The following is a 22,301-nucleotide window of genomic DNA, read 5'->3' as shown; positions in this document are numbered from 1 at the left end:
CTCAGAAACCTCCTCCCTTGCAGAGTGCGGCTCCGCGTTGCCATAGCTACGCTACTTCAATGAAGTCTTGGGCTGCGGTAGGGAGACACTAGAGACTAAATGCTGAAATATGTAAATTCTCCCTTATACACAGGCATGCATATGTGAACAGAAACCAACACAAATGTGCATGTAAACATGTAAACACACACTTACAAAAAGACAGTACACACATGCCTGCATGCACAGTATGTCACAAACACCAACACAAGCACATCATTTCTGGGGGAATCAATTGGTCATTTGAAAATATTCTAATACATTTAATCTAAAACACTGGATCGTGATTTGGGAGAGTTTACATCCTTAAAAAAACCTAGATCTAAATCACAACCTAACGCGCATCCAAACACCAGTCACCTAATATAGTGGACCATAATGCAAACTGACCACCACCACATTCAATGACAAACACCTACTTCAAAAGGCAGTCTGCAATAACAATCCACCACCCTGGCCCAGCTCCAGGTAGAGTGGGCTTTGGTAGCTAGATAGATGCAGAAGTGCTCTCACTCACACACACACACACACACACACACACACACACACACACACACTCACACACTCACACACTCACACACTCACACACTCACACACTCACACACTCACACACTCACACACTCACACACAGCAGCCTTTGGTATAATTGTAGAGATAGAGCAGTGGAGATCATGGTCTGGTGCCTCTCCCTATACTTCAGTGACCTCCTTTCTGTGCTGGGTGTCATTAGGTGTGAAATGAGTTCCTGAAAAACACTGGTTCTGTCCAAAATGGCACCCTGTTCCCTGTATAGTGTACTAGTTTTGACCAGGGCTCTGGTCAAAAGTACTGCACAATATAGTTGAATAGGGCACCACTTGGGACACAAGGCGGGCTCCATTCATCTTGTCCTGTACTCATCTGTTTTGCTCATTGCACAGCCCCAGATGTGACCAAACCAAAGCTGACTTATTCTGCCCTGATTTGAGCAGTAGCTGGCATGCATGTGAATTGTGAGAAATTGGGTTTTGTGCTCAAACAACTGGAGTAGAGGTGCTACGTTAAATTATTAAAGTATAATGCATGTGAATTGTGCATGCATGTTAGGTATGATCGCATGAAGGCGGGTGGACACACACACAACCACACATATACCCTGTTTCAGGTACATGTGAGCACATGTTGTGGAGCATGGAGTTAATGTGTGTGGAAATACACACTCATATTGCTCATATGGCCAACTTCTCACACCTGCAGAGACAAAAAGCATTATGCTCAAATGATGTGTTATGTTTAAACACCAAAGGACACAGACACAATATATTACTGTAGTAAACAGTGCCGAAGGATTGACTTGGCAAGCCTTATATGATCTCTATACAAGCATCCGGCAGTGAAACCTACCAGCTAAGTTAAAAAAGGGAAGATATCACACAGACATACAAACATGCACGCACCCAATCTGTGCAGCCGCTGCTGTCACATTATTATTGATGTAATCACTTACACACACATGCATGTTCAGTTGCCCACACACACAGGTACACGTGTACTACTCATCCACACTGACAGACAAACCCACACAGACCATCCTCTTATGTGCTCAAAGGCTGCAGTGAATGTTCCCTCTTTACTAGCCACACAAGTCTAGACACACACGCTCTCTCCCTCGCTCTACCCCCTGGGGAGGCTGTTACCACACTCCTCCAAAGCGGCCACTTGTTGGCTGACTAAACGACGGCAAAACTCGAAGCCGGCTCCTTAGAGAGGCAGCCACTGAATTTTCACTTTCTCTTCCTCTCTTTCTCCATCCCTCTCTCCCTCCTGCAGGCCTTCATAACCTGTTTGTTCAGCTTCCTAATGACATTAGTTGGTTATTCCATGGCTGGGGGCTATTTCGGGCCCTGGGACACATGATCCCCTTGGCTGGACTTCTCACAGGAAAACAATGGCCAGAGAGTCGGATGACGCGAGGCTGGCTGGCTACTAAGGGAGAGCAATGTGGGGCTGCAGAGAGGTGAAAAAACATTGCTGCAGCTAGTGAAAAAACACACTGCTGCAGCTAGTGAAAAAAAACACACTGCTGCAGCTAGTATAAAACACACTGCTGCAGCTAGTAGAAAAAAAACACACTGCTGCAGCTAGTGAAAAAACACACACTGCTGCAGCTAGTGGAAAAAACACACTGCTGCAGCTAGTTAAAAAACACACTGCTGCAGCTAGTGAAAAAACACTGCTGCAGCTAGTGAAAAAACACACTGCTGCAGCTAGTGAAAAAAAACACACTGCTGCAGCTAGTATAAAACACACTGCTGCAGCTAGTGAAAAAACACACTGCTGCAGCTAGTTAAAAACACACTGCTGCAGCTAGTGAAAAACACACTGCTGCAGCTAGTTAAAAACACACTGCTGCAGCTAGTTAAAAACACACTGCTGCAGCTAGTGAAAAAACACACTGCTGCAGATAGGGGGATTAACACTGCTGCAGATAGGAGGATTAACACGGCTGCAGATAGGAGGATTAACACTGCTGCAGATAAGAGGATTAACACTGCTGCAGATAGGGGGATTAACACTGCTGCAGATATGGCGATACACTGCTGCAGATAGGCACGCACACACACAAAGTAGAACATGTAGCTGCATGATCCTAACTAATTACAAAACAATCATCACAGGTGTTGATGATCCTCTCTTGGTTTACATGAAAATGCAAAGGGAAGAGATTTTTTCTCTGAACTAAATCAGACCGAGGCTTTGATAGTCGTGCTCAACAGCCCTCATCAAAATAATGCAATGGCAATGAAATGAACGACATTAACACAACTAATTACACCATGTGTTGTCCTCTAGACCACAGTTCTAAGCTTCTGATAGAAAAGGCACAGTAGCAATGCCCATCTTCCTTCCGCTCTTCTCTCCATCTCTATTTATCTTATTCCCTCCCTCCCTCCTTCCTTCCTTCCTTCCTTCCTTCCTTCCTTCCTTCCTTCCTTCCTTCCTTCCTTCCTTCCTTCCTCCCTCCCTCCCTCCCTCCCTCCCTCCCTCCCTCCCTTCCTTCCTTCCTTCCTTCCTTCCTTCCTTCCTTCCTTCCTTCCTTCCCCTCATCCCTCCCTCCTGTGCCCCCTCCCTCTCTCTCCTTCCCCTCACTCTCCTGATCCCTCCCCATCTCCTTCCCTCCCTCCCTCCAGCACTAGAGGATAACATCTGGAGCTCATTTTGCTCCTCTGTCTCCAGCTGGTCTAATAGTGGACACGTAGCCACCTGAGAGAGGAGAGGTAGACCACAATGATAAACACTCTCCACCTCAATGACCCTGCTCCATTTCTAACCAGTGGGCTCACTGTGCCTTGTTATTTTGTGTGGAGAGGTGAGACTATGCTGTATAGGAAAAGGGAAATGGGGTACATTGTCAGTTGCACAACTGAATGCATTCAACGGAAATGTGTCTTCTGTATTTAACCCAACCCCTCTGAATCAGAGAGGTGCGGAGGGCTGCCTTAATCGACGTCCACGTCATCGGCGTGTTGGGGGTTAACTGCCGTGCCCAAGGGCAGAACGGGCTATCTTTCCACATTGCCGGCTTGGTGATTCGAACCAGCAACCTATCGGTTACTGGCCCAACGCTACCGGCAGCAAAATACACAATATATATACAAAATATACAAAAGATGGGCATGTACCAAGAAAGCCTGTATGTATTTAAGCTATTTTGACTGTGTGGTGAGTATTATATTATAGGAGTGTGGCGATCGGATACAGCACGTGCTAATGGCTAATTCCATTTCCTGGTTGTCCTCTAGTGCTAACCTGGACAGAATTGCCATGTGTGGTAGAGAAAAGTGTTTGAGAAGAGAAGTGTGCGGTGGGACTCATGTGAGAACAAAAGACAGAACACAGCGCTTTGGGGGAAAAATTCTTTTTTCAAGCCAATCTGGGAGACAAAACAGCCAGGGAGCACGTCCCACATTCCCTATCCACTGTGTAAATGCCACCGCCGTGACTGTGGCCATACTGACGACGGCTTGAGGACGCAAATCAACTGCATAATACCGTGTGCTGGTCATATTAGCATGTGAAACACTGCCATGGGACTACAGAGGGGGACACATGAGGGCTGTCTTAGGGTTGTGCTCCAGTCTTATGGGATTTATATATTGTTAATAGGTTATTTAATACAATAATTACATTCATATTTAATTCTGCTAGATGCCCTTAGGAGGGTGGACACAGACTCTGTCTATCGGTGCGTCTGTCTGTCCGGGCTTAGTCAACCTGAGGTTTAGCAGTATGCTGGGTTGGCGTGAAGAACACGAGGGAATGAAGGAGGGAGAGAAAGAAATAAAGCTTATTCTCCTGTCACAATCTATCAATCACTGAGACAATCAGTCAATCAATCACTCAACCACCACTATACCTCACAAAGCAGTGCTTGAACATAGCGAATTATGAATATTGCGGTTTACAAATGCTGTGCTCTCTCTCTATCAATGTGTCTTTCTTTTTTGCTTAGTGTCTCTCAGCATCTCTCTCCGTCTTTCTTTCGGTCTCTCCAGATCTCCACGTTCCTTCTTAACAAATGACCATTGAAACACTGTTCAAAAGCCTCCCAGCCGGGTACAACAGTAACCTATCCCCATCTACTATGTTATACATGTAGTATACATGGTGGTAGGCTTTCACACCAACACAACCCCCCTCCCCGCCCCCCCACATATCTCTGATATAACCCACACGGGCATCCAGATGGTGCTAGTTGGCGAGGCGGGCATGCGACCAGCCTAATAGCAACGAGTGGGCAGCTGTCGGTGTACGTTAGCGTCAACAGACCGCAGGCCATTCATCTGCCATCGTCAGCAGCGCTCTGGAGCAGTAGGAAGGGACGGCATGCAAACACACACACTAGCGTACACACACACACACACACACGCAGAGACACACACGGGAGGATCCTCTGAGTGTGCCGCAACTTCGCAGATATCGTAGGGTTACGATAGTTTGGCGTGGCGGAGACATTCAAGGATCAAGGTGAAGCAGTGATGGTTTTTCGTGAAGCAATCGTATTTTAACACAGTGGTCTAGGTGGGGGGGGGGGGGGGGTCGAGCACCTGTTTGGTTAAACACACTCCAAGCCTTTCAAAAGAGGCAGAGCTGCTCCATGCATGGGGCTGGGTGTGGTGGTGGTAGTGTGTGTGTGTGTGTGAGGGATGATACTCCCAAACCCTTATGCAGAGCAGCCATTAAAGCTGTTTGGTAGGCATGGAAAAGACCCATGGTCTCTGAGGAGGGGTGTGAATAGCTCATCTTTTATTAGAGAGCATCTCCGCCTCGCCTCTTCTCTGAGGGGTGCAGGTGTTCATCCTTGCGAGCACACCGTCCTTGCCGCTCTCCAGGACTGCCGGCGTTTGATGGGAGGGCGAGGCGCCCCTCCTCGGCAGCAGTGGTGCAGCTGCACAGATTAATATTAAAAGGGAATTCATAATACAGTCGGCATAGAGAGGATTTGGCCATAAATATTCAGCAGCCCGGACTGTAAGGTCCTCTTGGTTTGGGCTTCATGAATATGGATGAAAGGCTGGCAGCAAGAACAAATGCCGAATGCTATATGCAGGAAAAGGGAGGGATGAGAAAGGGCAAAGCATGGTTTAAGGGAAACTCTGATATGTGTTGACTTAACACAACAAACCTCAGCCGTGTAACGCAATAGTAAAGAAGGATGCCGGTAGGTTTCCAATATGATTGAAGCGAGCGAGGGGCAGCATATGTCGAAGAGACAACTGAGGAACATAAACCACAGCAAGAGGTTGAGCTAATAAGATCAGACTTCCAGGATAATCCAGGAAAACACATGGCTGTTGACAACGTGACCTCCTGGAAGAAAAAGCTTAAAGGTGCTGTAACAAATAGCCTAAAAATACCCTCCATGGAATAATAACCAGAGTGCAACTTCACTCACAGTTAGCCTCAACTCAACCCGGCAGGTCAGCACCTTGCTAACTTTAGCCGTGTGTGTGTGTGGTGTGTCGTTTTTTACTGAAGGCTGTGTGTGAAGGCTATATCAGCAGCTAAGCAACCGCCACCCACTGAGAGCCGCCGTGTCGAGAGCCAGGTGAGGGCGAGCGCCACCTTACATTGAAGGTGATCAAACGACAAGCACCTCAGAGACACCAGACTCCTTCCTCAGCTTTCTGCCATTTAAGAGAAAGTCTAGTACAGCAGGGCTGTCAGAGAGAGAGAGAGCGAGAGAGGCAGAGCAAAATGCCACCAGTAACAAATACACAGTCATCTGAGAGCATGTCAAAATGTCTGCCACAGCTCTCCACATGCTCAACACCAATCTGAGAAGGGACTGATTTAAAAGAAGAAAAAATATCAGTGTTACCCAGTGTAGCCATAGAAAACCATTTCCCTAAACCATCTGAATTGGTTCAACTTCTGGCTAATCAAAACATCCTCCGCCAGGGGAAAGGAGTGAGCGTGAGCCACTTGACTGATATTTAAGAGTTGAATGTATGGATTTCACCAGGCAAATTGTGTCTGGCCTCCAGCTTTCTTCAGTGAAATAAGACCCGGCGGCAGCGATGGTGAAGCGATAATGAAGGAGCTGCCAAATAACGAGCGCCTTTCTATGGTGTGAGCGCCAGTGACACGGTGTGCATTAGCTCCAATGACAGGAAAGGGCAAAGTATCTGCATAGCCTCAGCCCGCATTGCCCACTAAAAAAGGTACATTGCGGTCAACCCCCTGCGGTCTTCAATGAGAAGGGAACCAGTAGTATACGCATGATACACACCACTTAACCTGTGCATGCATCCCCCCTTACTAACTGTAAGTCGCTCTGGATAAGAGCATCCACTAAACGACTAAAAGGTAAATATAAAAATGTAGAGAAGTGGTCATTGTAAGGGTGAATTGGTTCCTTGTTTATTCATGACTGCCGAAAGTCCAAAGACCTCTGTGATCAGACAAACATTTGATGTGCTCATTAGATGAAGGTAAAAAAGGTCACATTATTTCCCCTCTCTAACTGCACATATCTCATTTCCTTTCAGAGGCTGCAGGCAGTAACCTTTTGAAATCCAGCCCCAGAGAGAGAGCACGACTTGCTGTGTGTGCAATGCGGTGCATTACAAGGCTGGCTAACCCTCGGTCTAAACTCTGTTCGCCTTGGAGTTGAATGGCTACAAACAACCCTACAGACCAGATATACATTACATTCGGGAAGTATTCAGACCCCTTGACTTTTTCCACATTTTGTTATGTTACAACCTTATTCTATAATTAAATACACCTTTTTCCTCAATCTACACACAATACCCCATAATGACAAAGCAAAAATAGGTTTTTTGAAATTGTTGCAAATGTATTACAAATAAAAAGCAGAAATACCTTATTTACATAAGTATTCAGACCCTTTGCTAGGAGACTCGAAATTGAGCTCAGGTGCATCCTGTTTCCATTGATCATCCTTGAGATGTTTCTACAACTTGATTGGAGTCCACCTGTGGTAAATTCAATTGATTGGACATGATTTGGAAAGGCACACACCTGTCTATATAAGGTCCCACAGTTGACGGTGCATGTCAGAGCAAAAACCAAGCCATGAGGTTGAAGGAATTGTCCGTAGCGCTCCGAGACAGGATTGTGTTGAGGCTCAGTTCTGGGGAAGGGTACCAAAATAATTCTGCAGCATTGAAGGTCCCCAAGAACACAGTGGCCTCCATCATTCTTACACGGAAGAAGTTTGGAACCACCAAGACTCTTCCTAGAGCTGGCCGCCCGGTCAAACTGAGCAATCGGGGGAGACGGGCCTTGGTCAGGGAGGTGACCAAGAACCCGATAGTCACTGACAGAGCTCCAGAGTTCCTCTGTGGAGATGGGAGAACCTTCCAGAAGGACAATCTTCTCTGCAGCACTCCACCAATCAGGCCTTTATGGTAGAGCAGCCAGACGGAAGCCACTCCTCAGTAAAAAGCACGACAGCCCGTTTGGCGTTTCCTATGGCATAAGCATGCTAAATACGCCATGTGAATTAATTATAAAAAATAAAAATAAAAGAATGTTTTTCACTTATGTATATATACCAGAAACTGGCCAGGCGAATCAGCCTTTCAATCATTACCTGCTTTTTAAATCACTTTACAAAAGTACAGTACAGTCAAACTCACCACCAGTAAAATGTTACTGGACATGTCAAGAACTCAAGGCAGTGTTCACAAAGGCAACATTACTGGATTTTTTGTCTTCCATTTTTTATCAGTTTTATTGGATTGGCATCAACAGCAAAACCACAGCCTTTGACAAAATCTCAAAAAAAAAAAGAAAAGTGTAATTTCTCGATTTGTCTTCTAATCAAAAACATCTTACTTCATATAGCTACAGTATAGCTACAGCAGCCTAGTTGAATTAACAAAAGGTATGAGTCATCACTGGTCGAGATTGTCATAAGATTTGTTTTTGTGTTTTTTTGTTGTTGCCGGAACACATATGTACAGCAGGGTAAAACAGATAAACACACTATACATATTCTATTTAACAAGTAGCGTATCCATTTTGAAATAATAAAATAAATATACTTTGTACTCTATTAATCAAATCTTTAAGATACAACACCCTAATGAATGCACTTGAAAATCAGTTGTTTTTGACAGTTTTGCATTTCCATCACTTCAGAAAGATTTTTCAAAACTAGTTTGGTCATTATAATACACATGGAAAGGTGAATAGCCTATTCAGTGGCACATGAGTATAAAAACCCTAACAACTACTGGCAGAGAAGAAACTAAATTAATTGGGTAACACTTATTTGCAGTGTCAATATAATTGTATAACAGTTAGGTAATTACACAGTACCGAGTACAACAAACTGTTTTCTAAATACAAAAAGTAGAGTAAAAGTGGTACACTCTCAATAAGTACAATAACTTGCTTGTTAGAATGAAACTATAATCCACTAGTGTTACTGTGGTGTGTAACCAATTGATTCTCATGAAACCATCAGTACAAGACACTGATGTAAAGCAATACCTAGATAGAATTTAGCTTGACAACAATATTGATTTACCATGTATCACAAAGAACAGGGTTTCCCAACTCGGTTCACGTTTTTTGAGTTTTTGCCCTAGCACTACACAGCTGATTCAAAAAAATCTACTCATCATCAACCTTGGATTATATGTATCAGCTGTGTAGTGTTAGGAGTGTTAGGGCAAAAAGCAAAACGTGGACCCCTTGGGGACCCGAGGACCGATTTTGGGAAACGCTGCTCTAGACCACAAGTGACTTGCTTTAGTATGTAGACGAAGTCATCTGTGGGTAATTCTATAGAGAATCCAAGTCAACTAAAATAACAATTTGGGTGTTAATTCCTTAAATGGCATGATGTAGAGCTCGGCGATATGGAAAAACATCCATATCACGATAGATAGATATATTTTTGTTACAATAATGCTAAATCAGCTATAAATTACGCAAATTATTTTTCAGGGAGGTACTACAGCTGGGAGATATGGACAAAAAGTAATATTGTGATAAATGTAACTATTTTGCTCAATAACAAATACAACAATATATTTTTTCTCTCCAACGGACAGTTACTTTACATTAGCAGTAGGGCTGTAGACAATTTTGTTTCCAGGGAAAAGTAAGATAATTCAGATGGTAGTCTATGATTCAAAAAGTACGATATTTCATCTAATATATCCATGACTTGCATGATTGATATTTTTGATGTGAAACCTGTCAAAATAGGATCCACAATGATTAGATTTATTTTTCGCTTTTCAGAGAATTTTCCGGCATCTTTGTGCATATTGGCCTATAGGCTATATTATTCACCACCTGAAGAAGGAGGAACTCAAAACACTTAGCTAGATTGCTAACTCTAAATATGATATTGTTGCTAGATAGGTTAATCAATTAGCCTACACAAACTTTCCAGTGCTAGGCCTAGGCTACTTAATGTAGGCCTATTCACTGTAAATGGCGCGCCTACTCCGGTTGTAAAGTGGTGCCATGAACTCAATATTAAGAGGTGAGAAATACATTATATACTCACAGAAAGCTGTAACTCTCCTCTCTGTAAGTAGAACAATACTTGCTTTGAAAACTGTATTTTGATTGTGCTTCTCAGAATGCATCTCTCCCTCCGTGCACACAGTGGGAAGAGAGAGTGAGAGCAGACGACAGCAAAACCGGGACAAGCAGACACTGTACTTTTCATAGCAGGAATCAGCATAATGCATAGGCTATTACTGGAACGTTGTGTAGCAAAATCACCTAAAATTACCAACGTAAGCAAAATGCTTCAGTAAGAGGAAGGCAATGTAGGTGAATTTCTGTTTATCGTCTCAGCTCTATGATGGTAGATTTCTTAACCCCCCACGGTCGATGTCCGCACCCCCACTGAAATCTAATTAGCATAATAAAAAAATCCCCATAAAAATCCATCTTATGTTTTTTTTTGCATTGGATGCATCTCAATCAACCGCATCCGCCTATGTTGCACTTCCGCATCTGTGGTGAAAGGTGACAGAGCTAGAGCGGTGTTTGGCAGACCATGAGACATCCAGAAAATCAGTCTTCTCGCAAACACCCTCTATGGAAATATGAGACTCTCACGAACACGATGGTGTCTGAAGTCGGTACAGCTGATCTGCCAACTTCTGTCTGTAGCGTCCGAACAGTTTGGGCTACACACTAATATGAACCCTCCGTGGAAAGGTGAGACTCTCACGAACACATACATGTCGGTTTTGCTCTAGGACGCCCACAGGCCTCATATGACTCGTCTGAAAGTCCCCCGGTACCAATTGAAAAAAATGAATGGAAGTATATATGGAGACTGTTTAGTGACAGAAATAAAGGGTTAAATAAATTTCCTGATCTTTCTTACAGTGGGGAAAAAAAGTAATTAGTCAGCCACCAATTGTGCAAGTTCTCCCACTTAAAAAGATGAGAGAGGCCTGTAATTTTCATCATAGGTACACGTCAACTATGACAGACAAATTGAGAAAAATAAATCCAGAAAATCACATTGTAGGATTTTTTATGAATTTATTTGCAAATTATGGTGGAAAATAAGTATTTGGTCACCTACAAACAAGCAAGATTTCTGGCTCTCACAGACCTGTAACAACTTCTTTAAGAGGCTCCTCTGTCCTCCACTCGTTACCTGTATTAATGGCACCTGTTTGAACTTGTTATCAGTATAAAAGACACCTGTCCACAACCTCAAACAGTCACACTCCAAACTCCACTATGGCCAAGACCAAAGAGCTGTCAAAAGGACACCAGAAACAACATTGTAAACCTGCACCAGGCTGGGAAGACTGAATCTGCAATAGGTAAGCAGCTTGGTTTGAAGAAATCAACTGTGGGAGCAATTATTAGGAAATGGAAGACATACAAGACCACTGATAATCTCCCTCGATCTGGGGCTCCACGCAAGATCTCACCCCGTGGGGTCAAAATGATCACAAGAACGGTGAGCAAAAATCCCAGAACCACACGGGATGACCTAGTGAATGACCTGCAGAGAGCTGGGACCAAAGTAACAAAGCCTACCATCAGTAACACACTACGCCGCCAGGGACTCAAATCCTGCAGTGCCAGACGTGTCCCCTTGCTTAAGCCAGTACATGTCCAGGCCCGTCTGAAGTTTGCTAGAGTGCATTTGGATGATCCAGAAGAGGATTGGGAGAATGTCATATGGTCAGATGAAACCAAAATATAACTTTTTGGTAAAAACTCAACTCGTCGTGTTTGGAGGACAAAGAATGCTGAGTTGCATCCAAAGAACACCATACCTACTGTGAAGCATTGGGGTGGAAACATCATGCTTTGGGGCTGTTTTTCTGCAAAGGGACCAGGACGACTGATCCGTGTAAAGGAAAGAATGAATGGGGCCATGTATCGTGAGATTTTGAGTGAAAACCTCCTTCCATCAGCAAGGGCATTGAAGATGAAACATGGCTGGGTCTTTCAGCATCACAATGATCCCAAACACACCACCCGGGCAACGAAGGAGTGGCTTCGTAAGAAGCATTTCAAGGTCCTGGAGTGGCCTAGCCAGTCTCCAGATCTCAACCCCATAGAAAATCTTTGGAGGGAGTTGAAAGTCTGTGTTGCCCAGCGACAGCCCCAAAACATCACTCCTCTAGAGGAGATCTGCATGGAGGAATGGGCCAAAATACCAGCAACAGTGTGTGAAAACCTTGTGAAGACTGACAGAAAACGTTTGACCTGTGTCATTGCCAACAAAGGGTATATACAGTGGGGAAAAAAAGTATTTAGTCAGCCACCAATTGTGCAAGTTCTCCCACTTAAAAATTTGAGAGAGGCCTGTAATTTTCATCATAGGTACACGTCAACTATGACAGACAAAATGAGATTTTTTTTCTTCAGAAAATCACATTGTAGGATTTTTTATGAATTTATTTGCAAATTATGGTGGAAAATAAGTATTTGGTCAATAACAAAAGTTTCTCAATACTTTGTTATATACCCTTTGTTGGCAATGACACAGGTCAAACGTTTTCTGTAAGTCTTCACAAGGTTTTCACACACTGTTGCTGGTATTTTGGCCCATTCCTCCATGCAGATCTCCTCTAGAGCAGTGATGTTTTAGGGCTGTCGCTGGGCAACACAGACTTTCAACTCCCTCCAAAGATGTTCTATGGGGTTGAGATCTGGAGACTGGCTAGGCCACTCCAGGACCTTGAAATGCTTCTTACGAAGCCACTCCTTCGTTGCCCGGGCGGTGTGTTTGGGATCATTGTCATGCTGAAAGACCCAGCCACGTTTCGTCTTCAATGCCCTTGCTGATGGAAGGAGGTTTTCACTCAAAATCTCACGATACATGGCCCCATTCATTCTTTCCTTTACACGGATCAGTCGTCCTGGTCCCTTTGCAGAAAAACAGCCCCAAAGCATGATGTTTCCACCCCCATGCTTCACAGTAGGTATGGTGTTCTTTGGATGCAACTCAGCATTCTTTGTCCTCCAAACACGACGAGTTGAGTTTTTACCAAAAGTTCTATTTTGGTTTCATCTGAACATATGACATTCTCCCAATCCTCTTCTGGATCATCTTAATGCACTCTAGCAAACTTCAGACGGGCCTGGACATGTACTGGCTTAAGCAGGGGGACACGTCTGGCACTGCAGGATTTGAGTCCCTGGCGGCATAGTGTGTTACTGATGGTAGGCTTTGTTACTTTGGTCCCAGCTCTCTGCAGGTCATTCACTAGGTCCCCCCGTGTGGTTCTGGGATTTTTGCTCACCGTTCTTGTGATCATTTTGACCCCACGGGGTGAGATCTTGCGTGGAGCCCCAGATCGAGGGAGATTATCATTGGTCTTGTATGTCTTCCATTTCCTAATAATTGCTCCCACAGTTGATTTCTTCAAACCAAGCTGCTTACCTATTGCAGATTCAGTCTTCCCAGCCTGGTGCAGGTCTACAATTTTGTTTCTGGTGTCCTTTGACAGCTCTTTGGTCTTGGCCATAGTGGAGTTTGGAGTGTGACTGTTTGAGGTTGTGGACAGGTGTCGTTTATACTGATAACAAGTTCAAACAGGTGGCATTAATACAGGTAACGAGTGGAGGACAGAGGAGCCTCTTAAAGAAGAAGTTACAGGTCCGTGAGAGCCAGAAATCTTGCTTGTTTGTAGGTGACCAAATACTTATTTTCCACCATAATTTGCAAATAAAATCATTAAAAATCCTACAATGTGATTTTCTGGATTTTCTTTTCTCAATTTGTCTGTCATAGTTGACGTGTACCTATGATGAAAATTACAGGCCTCTCTCATCTTTTTAAGTGGGAGAACTTGCACAATTGGTGGCTGACTAAATACTTTTTTTCCCCACTGTAACAAAGTATTGAGAAACTTTGCAAATAAATTCATTAAAAATCCTACAACGTGACTTTCTGGAAAAAAAATTCTCATTTTGTCTGTCATAGTTGACGTGTACCTATGATGAAAATTACAGGCCTCTCTCATATTTTTAAGTGGGAGAACTTGCACAAATGGTGGCTGACTAAATACTTTTTTTCCCCACTGTATATCTCTCAGATATAGGACAGACACTTCAGAACAAACTTCCTTTAGATTTTTTGGGGGGACCATCTGTTGTTCCATGTAGTGAATCTGTTATTCAATGCGTTTGTATGGGCTAACAGCAGTAAAGCCAAATAAACATTTTCATAAAATCATTTGAAAAAAATGTTGGGGATACTTCAAGGGGTCTTAAAATTCAATATCAAATAACAAAATTATCCTTGTTATGACCTTAAAACAATTCCATATAGCTTAGCAGAACCCCCTCCCTTGGCTTAGACACAGGGCTTAGACGCTTATGGGTTAAGAGACAATTGGGGGGGGGGGGGGGGGATTTTGTATATATGGGGGATAGTTGATTAAGTTGTGATAACGCAGATGTATTCATACTGTATCTGCGTGTTCATACAGTGGGGTGCAAAATGATTGACACCCTTAATAAAGAGCAAACATGACAGCTACTGTATATTGTATGCTATAAAAAATTGCTAAATTAAATGACTTTATACTAATACAATTGCTCAGAGAAAGATATTGTTTAACAAGTCATTTTTTTCTCAAAAAGGTAGGGGGGGGGGGGGGGGTTCTTAGATCATTCCTGCCACACACTATCCTTCCAGATCCTTGATATCCATCGTCTGCGCTTATCTTCAATTCAAACAAGTTTTCGATGGGGTTCAAGTCCGGAGACTTGCAAAATGTTGATTTTGTGGCCAATTAACAATTTCTTTGTGGATTTTGATGTGTGCCCGTGGTTGTCGTCTTGCTGGAAGATCCACTTGCGGTCAAATTTCTGCCTCCTATCGCTAACCTTAACAAGGGCCCCAGGACCAGTGGAAGCAAAATAGCCCCATATCATCAAAGATCCACCACCATATTTTACAGTAGGTATGGGGTTCTTTTCTGCTTATGCATTCTCATTTTGACGCCAAACCCACCACTGGTGTGCATGGCCAAAGAGCTCTATTTTCATGTCATCCAACAAATGTAAACGCCTGGAGTTTGCTAAATGGCATTGGCACTTGGATTGGAACCGGTGCTTTGGTCAGATGACATGAAAATATAGCTCTTTGACCTCGCACACCAGTGGTGGGTTTGGCGTTGAAATGAGAATGCATAAGCAGAAAAGAACCCCATAACTAATGTTAGTGCTGAGCAATTTAACCAAAATGTTGGTTATTTTTCTTTTTTTAAACTAATTGACCAACGTCGGTTCAATTTTTTGAATTCCATTTTGATCACGTGTTTTCTGTGAGCACAATGTGCAGTTTCTTTAGAGATAAATCAGATCAAGCCCGAACTCTGCAATGTAGTAGGGATTTGTATTTTCCAACAGCCCAATATTCTCCATAGTTTAGCGCAGAAAACATGGTAATTAACTACAATGACCATAATCAATTTCTCGCACACCTACTTGTCCGGTCTATGTGGAGCAGACACAGAGATCGAGTGAACACAGAACATGCAATCAAGAGGGATAGAAAGCAGTTGCTTCGCGATGTATCTCTACCTGAAAATACATGATCTAAGTGATTGATATGTGGTATTCAGCAGTCATTAAAAGTATGCCTTTTCTAATTTGAAGAACTACTGACAAATCACTATTTTAGACAGCAGCTCTATAGAGATGACTTGGAATGAAATAATAAAGTCATCAAATAAAACAAATGTAATATACACAAGAACTGAAATATTTTATTAAAGTAATGTGAATAAATGACAGTTAATAAGTGATAAGCAGTAATGGGCAGACACTACCATCATGGGACGTTTGTTTTATTCTGTTTTGTTACACCATTCAACCCACAATGCATAGTGCATTTAATGTCTTTTTTATTTATTTGAAAACTGTGATAACTTTAAATAATCGAAACAAAACCGAACCGACCTCAAAAAGTACTAATCGCTCAGCACTACCTACTGTAAAATTTGGTGGTGGATCTTTGATGTTATGGGGCTATTTTGCTTCCACTGGTCCTGGGGCCCTTGTTAAGGTCAACATCATCATGAACTTCACCCGGTACCAGGACATTTTGGCAAAAAAACTAATTGCCTCTGCCAAGAGGCTGAAACTTGGCCGCAAGTGGATCTTCCAGCAAGACAATAATCCCAAGCACACACAAAAATCCACCCAAAAAATATATTGGCCACAAAATCAACATTTTCTAATGGCCATCTCAGTCATATAAAATAATGTAATTTCCCAATTTCTGTTGAGCATCCAATATAGCTCAGTATTTCAATTATTTATTTTATAGTCATTTCTGCTCATCTTTATCAAGGGTGTCAATAATTTCAGACCCCACTGTATATGGTCCATTTGGTAAGAAAATAAAATGCACTTCACAACATAAAATAAATAAAATACAGTAAAGTGAAGATTTCATCTTCTAGACATCAAGCAACCATTGGGGAGGGTATGTTTTTAAGTCTTTGTGGCAGAATTCAGAACCCCTATGATTATATATGCCCCCTAAAATGATAATGAATCATGCCACAAATAGAAAAGCTTCTGACCTCATCATAAGCTCATGAAAGGTGATGGTACTACTGTATCGGCAAATGTAAGCTTGATGGATCTTAAGTCACGTCAAATGAAGGTCACGTTACAAAACGCAATGGCATGCAGCCAGGACAGTGTCAAAAAAGTGGAGTGTGTCCTTGGAGTGTGTAACTGTATAGACGAACAGAAAGTAAATCTCTGATATATTTACCAAAAAATATATGTTTAGGCACATATACAGAACAATCTGTAATGGAAAGAGGGGAATGACTACACAGGTTAAGTAGCATAATGTTGCACATAAACAGTCATGATATCGAGGGTTCAGTTTGCTGTGTTGCTTGTTTTTCACAGGGTCAAAGATACACTGACAACAAGAACACAGGTCTAACTTCAAATGACCTACACCATAAGAATAGAGAGGGATTTCACAATAGTCTCGGGTATTACTGAAAATGTGCACTTTATGGATTTTTCAACATTATCTATAAAAACTGACCATTCTGGGAATGTACAAGAAAAACTTGGAATGACTTCACCTGTGCTGTATCAAACAGTATAATACATAACTAAAGGCAGTCTTTATGTCTTCATTTACTGCACATCCCCACTGTATTTTGTACAATAAGGCCCTGACAAAGGGAAGAGTCTCTGCACATAGCATGGAAAAGCAGAGGGAACAGAGTCATACATATGATGCTGATCCTTATGTAGAGTGGAGCAGATTTTTCTAAACTCTAATGAGCAACCAAAGATAAAGAGAGAGAAGTATGCACTAGTGGACAGAACCATTCCCTCGTTCTGCTTCCTAAACAGCTACTGTTTCAGAGGCATTGACACAAAGATTTTAAAAAAAAAGAAATAACTAAACTATCAGTGTGTTTTTTTAGGAGATTGAGTAACTCGTCAAATTGAGTGCCTCATCTCTCTGTTTAGGGCTGACCGAAAGTCTTTGAACACTCAGACTGTTAGCTAACAAACCTTCTGCAAACCTTTGTCATAACAGGTCAAGGGCAATATACATCTGCTGTTTTTTACACCATTGTCAAGGAGCATGTACAGCAAGTGAATAGTCAGCCATTTGCACGCACATACCCCATGTGAACTCCTAAAGGGAGTGTATGCAAATGGGTTTACATGTTGATGGTGTCTATGCTAATTCAGCCGACCAAGAACACAGACCTATAGTAGCACACCAATATTGGTATTCAAATTCAATCCATTTTAGTCCACATTACTGTGAAATCAGAGATGCTTAAATCATGACGTCACCATTCATGTTTGAGAAAAGTGTTTATCCATTTTGAGGACCTCTAACTTTGTATTTTTACAAGCACTTAACCCGACTGTCGAGAAACAAAAAAATTGAACATCAAAGCCTGAGAACCATGGTCAAATTATGTTTTATATAAGGATGTACATACAGCAGCTTACCAGCTAAACTCCACTACACAGGTTTAAAGCCATTTAGTTGTTCAGAAAGTAGACCTTTAAAACAATGTAGCCTCTCTCAGCAATCTAATGTTTGCCTGTAAATCATGGCTTGGCATGACTGCGGCAAAGTCATTGGAATCCTTCAAACAAACCGTCTGAGCCTAAATCCTCTCTCTTTGGGACAGCCCTGTCAAATAAATGGTAAGCAGCTTTGTAAAGACGTAACCTTTGAAATTCGTGGCTTTTCTAACAATAGCCTCCAACGCCTCAGATGGAGCAGGACTTTGGCCTCTTCCTGGGTTTGGGTTCTCCAAAGTCCCTGTCGTCGGCTGCACAGTGGCTGAAGGAGCATAGCGTCTGCGAGAGGCGGCGCATGCCCAGGCGGAACACACTGTTGGACAGGCTGTAGATGACGCAGTTGCAGAAGCTGTTGCTGATGGCCAGCCAGGTGGTTACAAAGGACAGGGCGGGACTGTCCAGCACGTGGGAGCTCTCCAACAGGAAATAGATTATGTAGGGCAGCCAGAGCATGTAGAAGACGCTGGTGATGCGGAATAGCACCATGGCGTAGCGCCTGTCAGGCCCTTGACCCGCGTGGTGCCCCCCGCTGCTGCCACCGCCATCACCCTCCCCGGCCTCCATCTCCTGGCTGGGGAAGCGTGCCCGCCTCTCACTGATCTCCCGGTTGTGCTGCTGGCAGATGCGGAAGATGTGGAAGTAGGTGAAGCAGACCACCAGGGCGGCAGGCGCGTACAGTAGGCACACCACAAAGCCTGTGAAGAGCGCCGAGGTGGGCCAGGAGTGGGCGCACCACTCAAAGATGTCCCCGTGGTAGCCTGGCTTGCCCCAGCCAAAGAAGGAGGGCAGAAACACCAGACTGGAGTAGACCCAGATGAGAGCAATGCAACCGCGGAGCCGGCACGGCGTCACCAGCTGGTTGTAGGACAGGGGTTTGGTGATGGCCAGGTAGCGATCCACACTGATGCAGGCCAGACAAGCCATTGAGACGCTCTTGAGCACCGAGATGACGTAGCTGAAGACCTGGCAGGTGATAGGCTCCTGGACACCGGCCGGGTAGTGCAGCAGGGACAGGGTGGGCACCAGGCAGCTGAGGCCCACCAGCAGGTCGGCGTAGGCCATGGTCTGGATGAAGTAGCTGGTGGTGTAGTGGTGCAGCAGGGGGGCGCAGTGGAACACGAAGATCACCGTCAGGTTCCCGGCAATGATGAGCACCGTGAGCAGCACGATGACTGCAGTCTCCAAGACACAGGCCTCCAGGCCCTCGTTCTGGCCCCAGCCCAGGGGACAGGAGTGGTTGGGGTCCGGGCCCACAAGGCTGCTGTTGGCAGTGGGCACCAGGTCTGTCGTCAGTGCGGACTGGTTCATTGTTCTGGGCTCGGTCCAGGTGGGTCAGGTTTGTGCTGTGCCACCCGCGATGCAGATGGACTGTAACTAGCCTCTCTCACTTCCTCTTTCACCTCGGCTCTCACATAGCTGGGTCTCAATTAAATGAACACTGACTGACTAAAATCAATACAGCCCATAGGAAAGCATGACTGCCGGCTCGGCTCTACTTTTTCGATCAGTCATGCTTAGAGGCAGTGGGGTAATTGACAAAATAAAAAATATATTCCCTCCAAAAACAGAAAAAGGTCTGCTGATACTATGCCAGGCATTTATCCCGGCTGCAGGGATCCCCATTGCTCTCCCTGACAGTCTGCGGCCACATCTCCTGATTCATAAGAGGACTGCCACTGGGAGACTGGGGGCGGAGAGCAGGTGCTGTCCTCACAAGGGCAAAAAGCACAGGAGGCGCAGGGTAGTCAGCATGTGGGGGAGAAACATGACGCAGGCAGGCAGGGCGCTCCGGTGCAGATCCTACTGCAGATTAAATAAGACAGGGAGCGTGTGACTCCTATTTTGAGACTATAGACAAGAGAAAATAGTATTAAAACATTTACCGTATCGGTGCAATTTTGACTTTCAAATAGCTTGTTTACTGTCACAGAGAAAGAGCTGCTCAAAAACCCCCAAAGTCACACAAGTAATTACATCCACATTCGCCATTGTGTTTGCTTTATACCTCCAAAGACCCCTCTAAAGTTCCAAAACGCTGTTAGACTGGTAGCAATTGTTTCTCAGTCTTGTAGTATGCATCCTCTTATTTTGGAGTAGTGAGTCGTCCCGTGGTCAGTGTCTGGACCTCATGTATGCCCCGCTATTGTCTGAATCAAAACACAGACACGCTAGAAAAACACAGGGCTCTCTGCGGTGGTTAATGTCAGAGCTCTCGTTCCACAGAGCGCTGGGGGAAATTATGTTTACAATGTTCCCCAGTCAGAGAGAAACCAAACGAGGCGAATAGTAATCTGGATCCTGTTATGAGCGTGTATGTATGTGTGTAGCCACAGATCAGGCTTTGGGTCTCTGGAATCCCAATACACGCACTTCTCTGAAACTTTCGTCCTCCAGGTTATGAGAGGCAAAAGCTGGTTGTAAAGAGGATTTTTCAGGCAAAGAATGTAGGAGTTGCCAGGAGACTTACACACAATCGGATCAATAGATACTGGAGCCGGTAGAAGTCATCTGGGTGTCTGAGAGCTCCTCGGACTGTCTCCTTAGAAATTCTGTTCAGGGTGCCAGCTGCGATGGATGTGGGATCAATCGGCATTCCGCTTTTTTATAGCCTAGGGTGAAAGCTCTTTACATCAGCCTCGCCTCTTAAGTGCTTGTTTCCACTATTGATATATTATTACTTATACATGCCCGGGTCCATTTAAATGTGTTTTTGTTTAGGGGAGGCATGGCTGTCTGGACTTTCTTCAACTCAGTACGTCTGCTCCTTGTTACAAAAAAACAAGCCACAACAAAAGAGATACCACTCCACCAGTACAGAGAAAGACAGTTCCAGTTCCAGTGCTGTCCTCTGTGCGTCTCCTCTTATTTCCATTCCCCCAGCTGAACTAAGCTTTCGCCAAACGAATAACTGAAGAGACAAAAAACAATTTCATTCAGCAAAGCAGTCCTGGAGTGAAGTACAAAAGAAAAAGCTAGTGCGACTACCGAAAATAAATAGGAACCTTTTGAAGAGAGGAGCTGTCCCTCATCACTGGTGCAGTGGGAAAGAGATGCTGTGACTGGCTTACAGTTCCTTTTCCCTTCGCTCTCTCTCGGTCTCCCGCTCACTCACTCTACCCTGCACGCACACACGCTCGCTCTCACTCTCTCCCGTTCCCTCTGAACCACGCTCTACCCCTCACACTGATTCTCTCTCACTCTCCTCTCTCCCCCCCCCCCCCCCCGAGAGCTAAATTTGGATCGTTTCCTAATCTGAAATTACTAGGCTAATCTATCAGTCCATTTGCTATTAACTAGCCCCCTCCCCCATATTGTTTTCCCTCTGACTCTCTGCTCCCAGTCCGTTGCTCCGACCAATGTCCAAGCCCAGCCATGCCTGCCCCTTAGTTACAGTTGCCAGGCATTTCAGTTAGTTGGGATCATCCTTCACCGGCAGACAGTGTAACAAGTGGCAGAAAATTGGGGAGGCAGGAGGTCAGTTTCAGAGGTAGCTGGTCTGTATACCATTGCAGAGTTCAGGGTCTAATAACCTCTTCAATACTGAAACACTAGGACACACAACAAAGCTTTTAAAGCAAATTGCACAAGCTCTAGAAAACTGAAAGCAGAGATTCCCAAGAAAAGAACAGAAGAGAAAGTGGCATGGTGAAGTGGATAACCTGCTGTCCTTCACCTTTTAGACTACTGGTGAAAAACGGTCACAACCAGAAGGCTATTGTACGTTAATTATTTCGCAGAGAGAGAGAAAAAGGGAGGGCTGTAAAAACAATGGTAGTAATCCCCTTCCCTGTCCCACCCCCTCTGAGCCTTTTGATCCCAGCCACTATGGCTATTGTGTTGGGACAAGCAGGCAGCCGCTGTCCAGCTCTTTGTTACGGCTGGGTAAATAAGGGCCATTGTAGTGTACAGTAGCTCACACCAACTGACTAACACTCAGAGAGAGCCGGAGGTAAGTGGGCCTGAGAGTAGGGATATCAGCTTCGAGCTGCTCAATACTTGTATAATCATCGACGCATTACAAAAACAAACCTGGAGTGACACACGGGAGAAAAAGTCAAGGTTGACCCAGTGCTGATGCTTCACAATAGGCGTTATGTGAAAAGGAGATTTTAATGAGAAATTACCATATACTCTCTACAAAAGGTTACATAGAATTAGGGATGGGCATTAGACCTTTTTTGACTGTTCGAGTATTCGCATGTTTT

General features: G+C 44.1%; 2 protein-coding genes across 3 annotated transcripts in view; both read right to left on the bottom strand.

Moving 5' to 3' along the window:
• rabgap1l (RAB GTPase activating protein 1-like) overlaps nucleotides 1–22,301 on the bottom strand; it is a 141,744-nt gene that overhangs the window by 64,025 nt on the left and 55,418 nt on the right. The gene's annotated exons all lie outside the window — the stretch shown is intronic.
• Nucleotides 18,286–19,404, bottom strand: LOC311130724 (G-protein coupled receptor 52-like; the record flags this gene model as incomplete). Its single annotated transcript, XM_084163514.1, has 1 exon — nucleotides 18,286–19,404. One exon carries the CDS (start codon nucleotides 19,402–19,404, stop codon nucleotides 18,286–18,288), a length of 1,119 nt encoding a protein of 372 aa, XP_084019640.1.

This window comes from Coregonus lavaretus (genome assembly GCF_964263955.1).
Source record: "Coregonus lavaretus genome assembly, chromosome: 6".
In the NCBI taxonomy this organism is placed as follows: domain Eukaryota; kingdom Metazoa; phylum Chordata; class Actinopteri; order Salmoniformes; family Salmonidae; genus Coregonus; species Coregonus lavaretus.
This window is presented reverse-complemented; position numbering and strand designations above follow the sequence as displayed.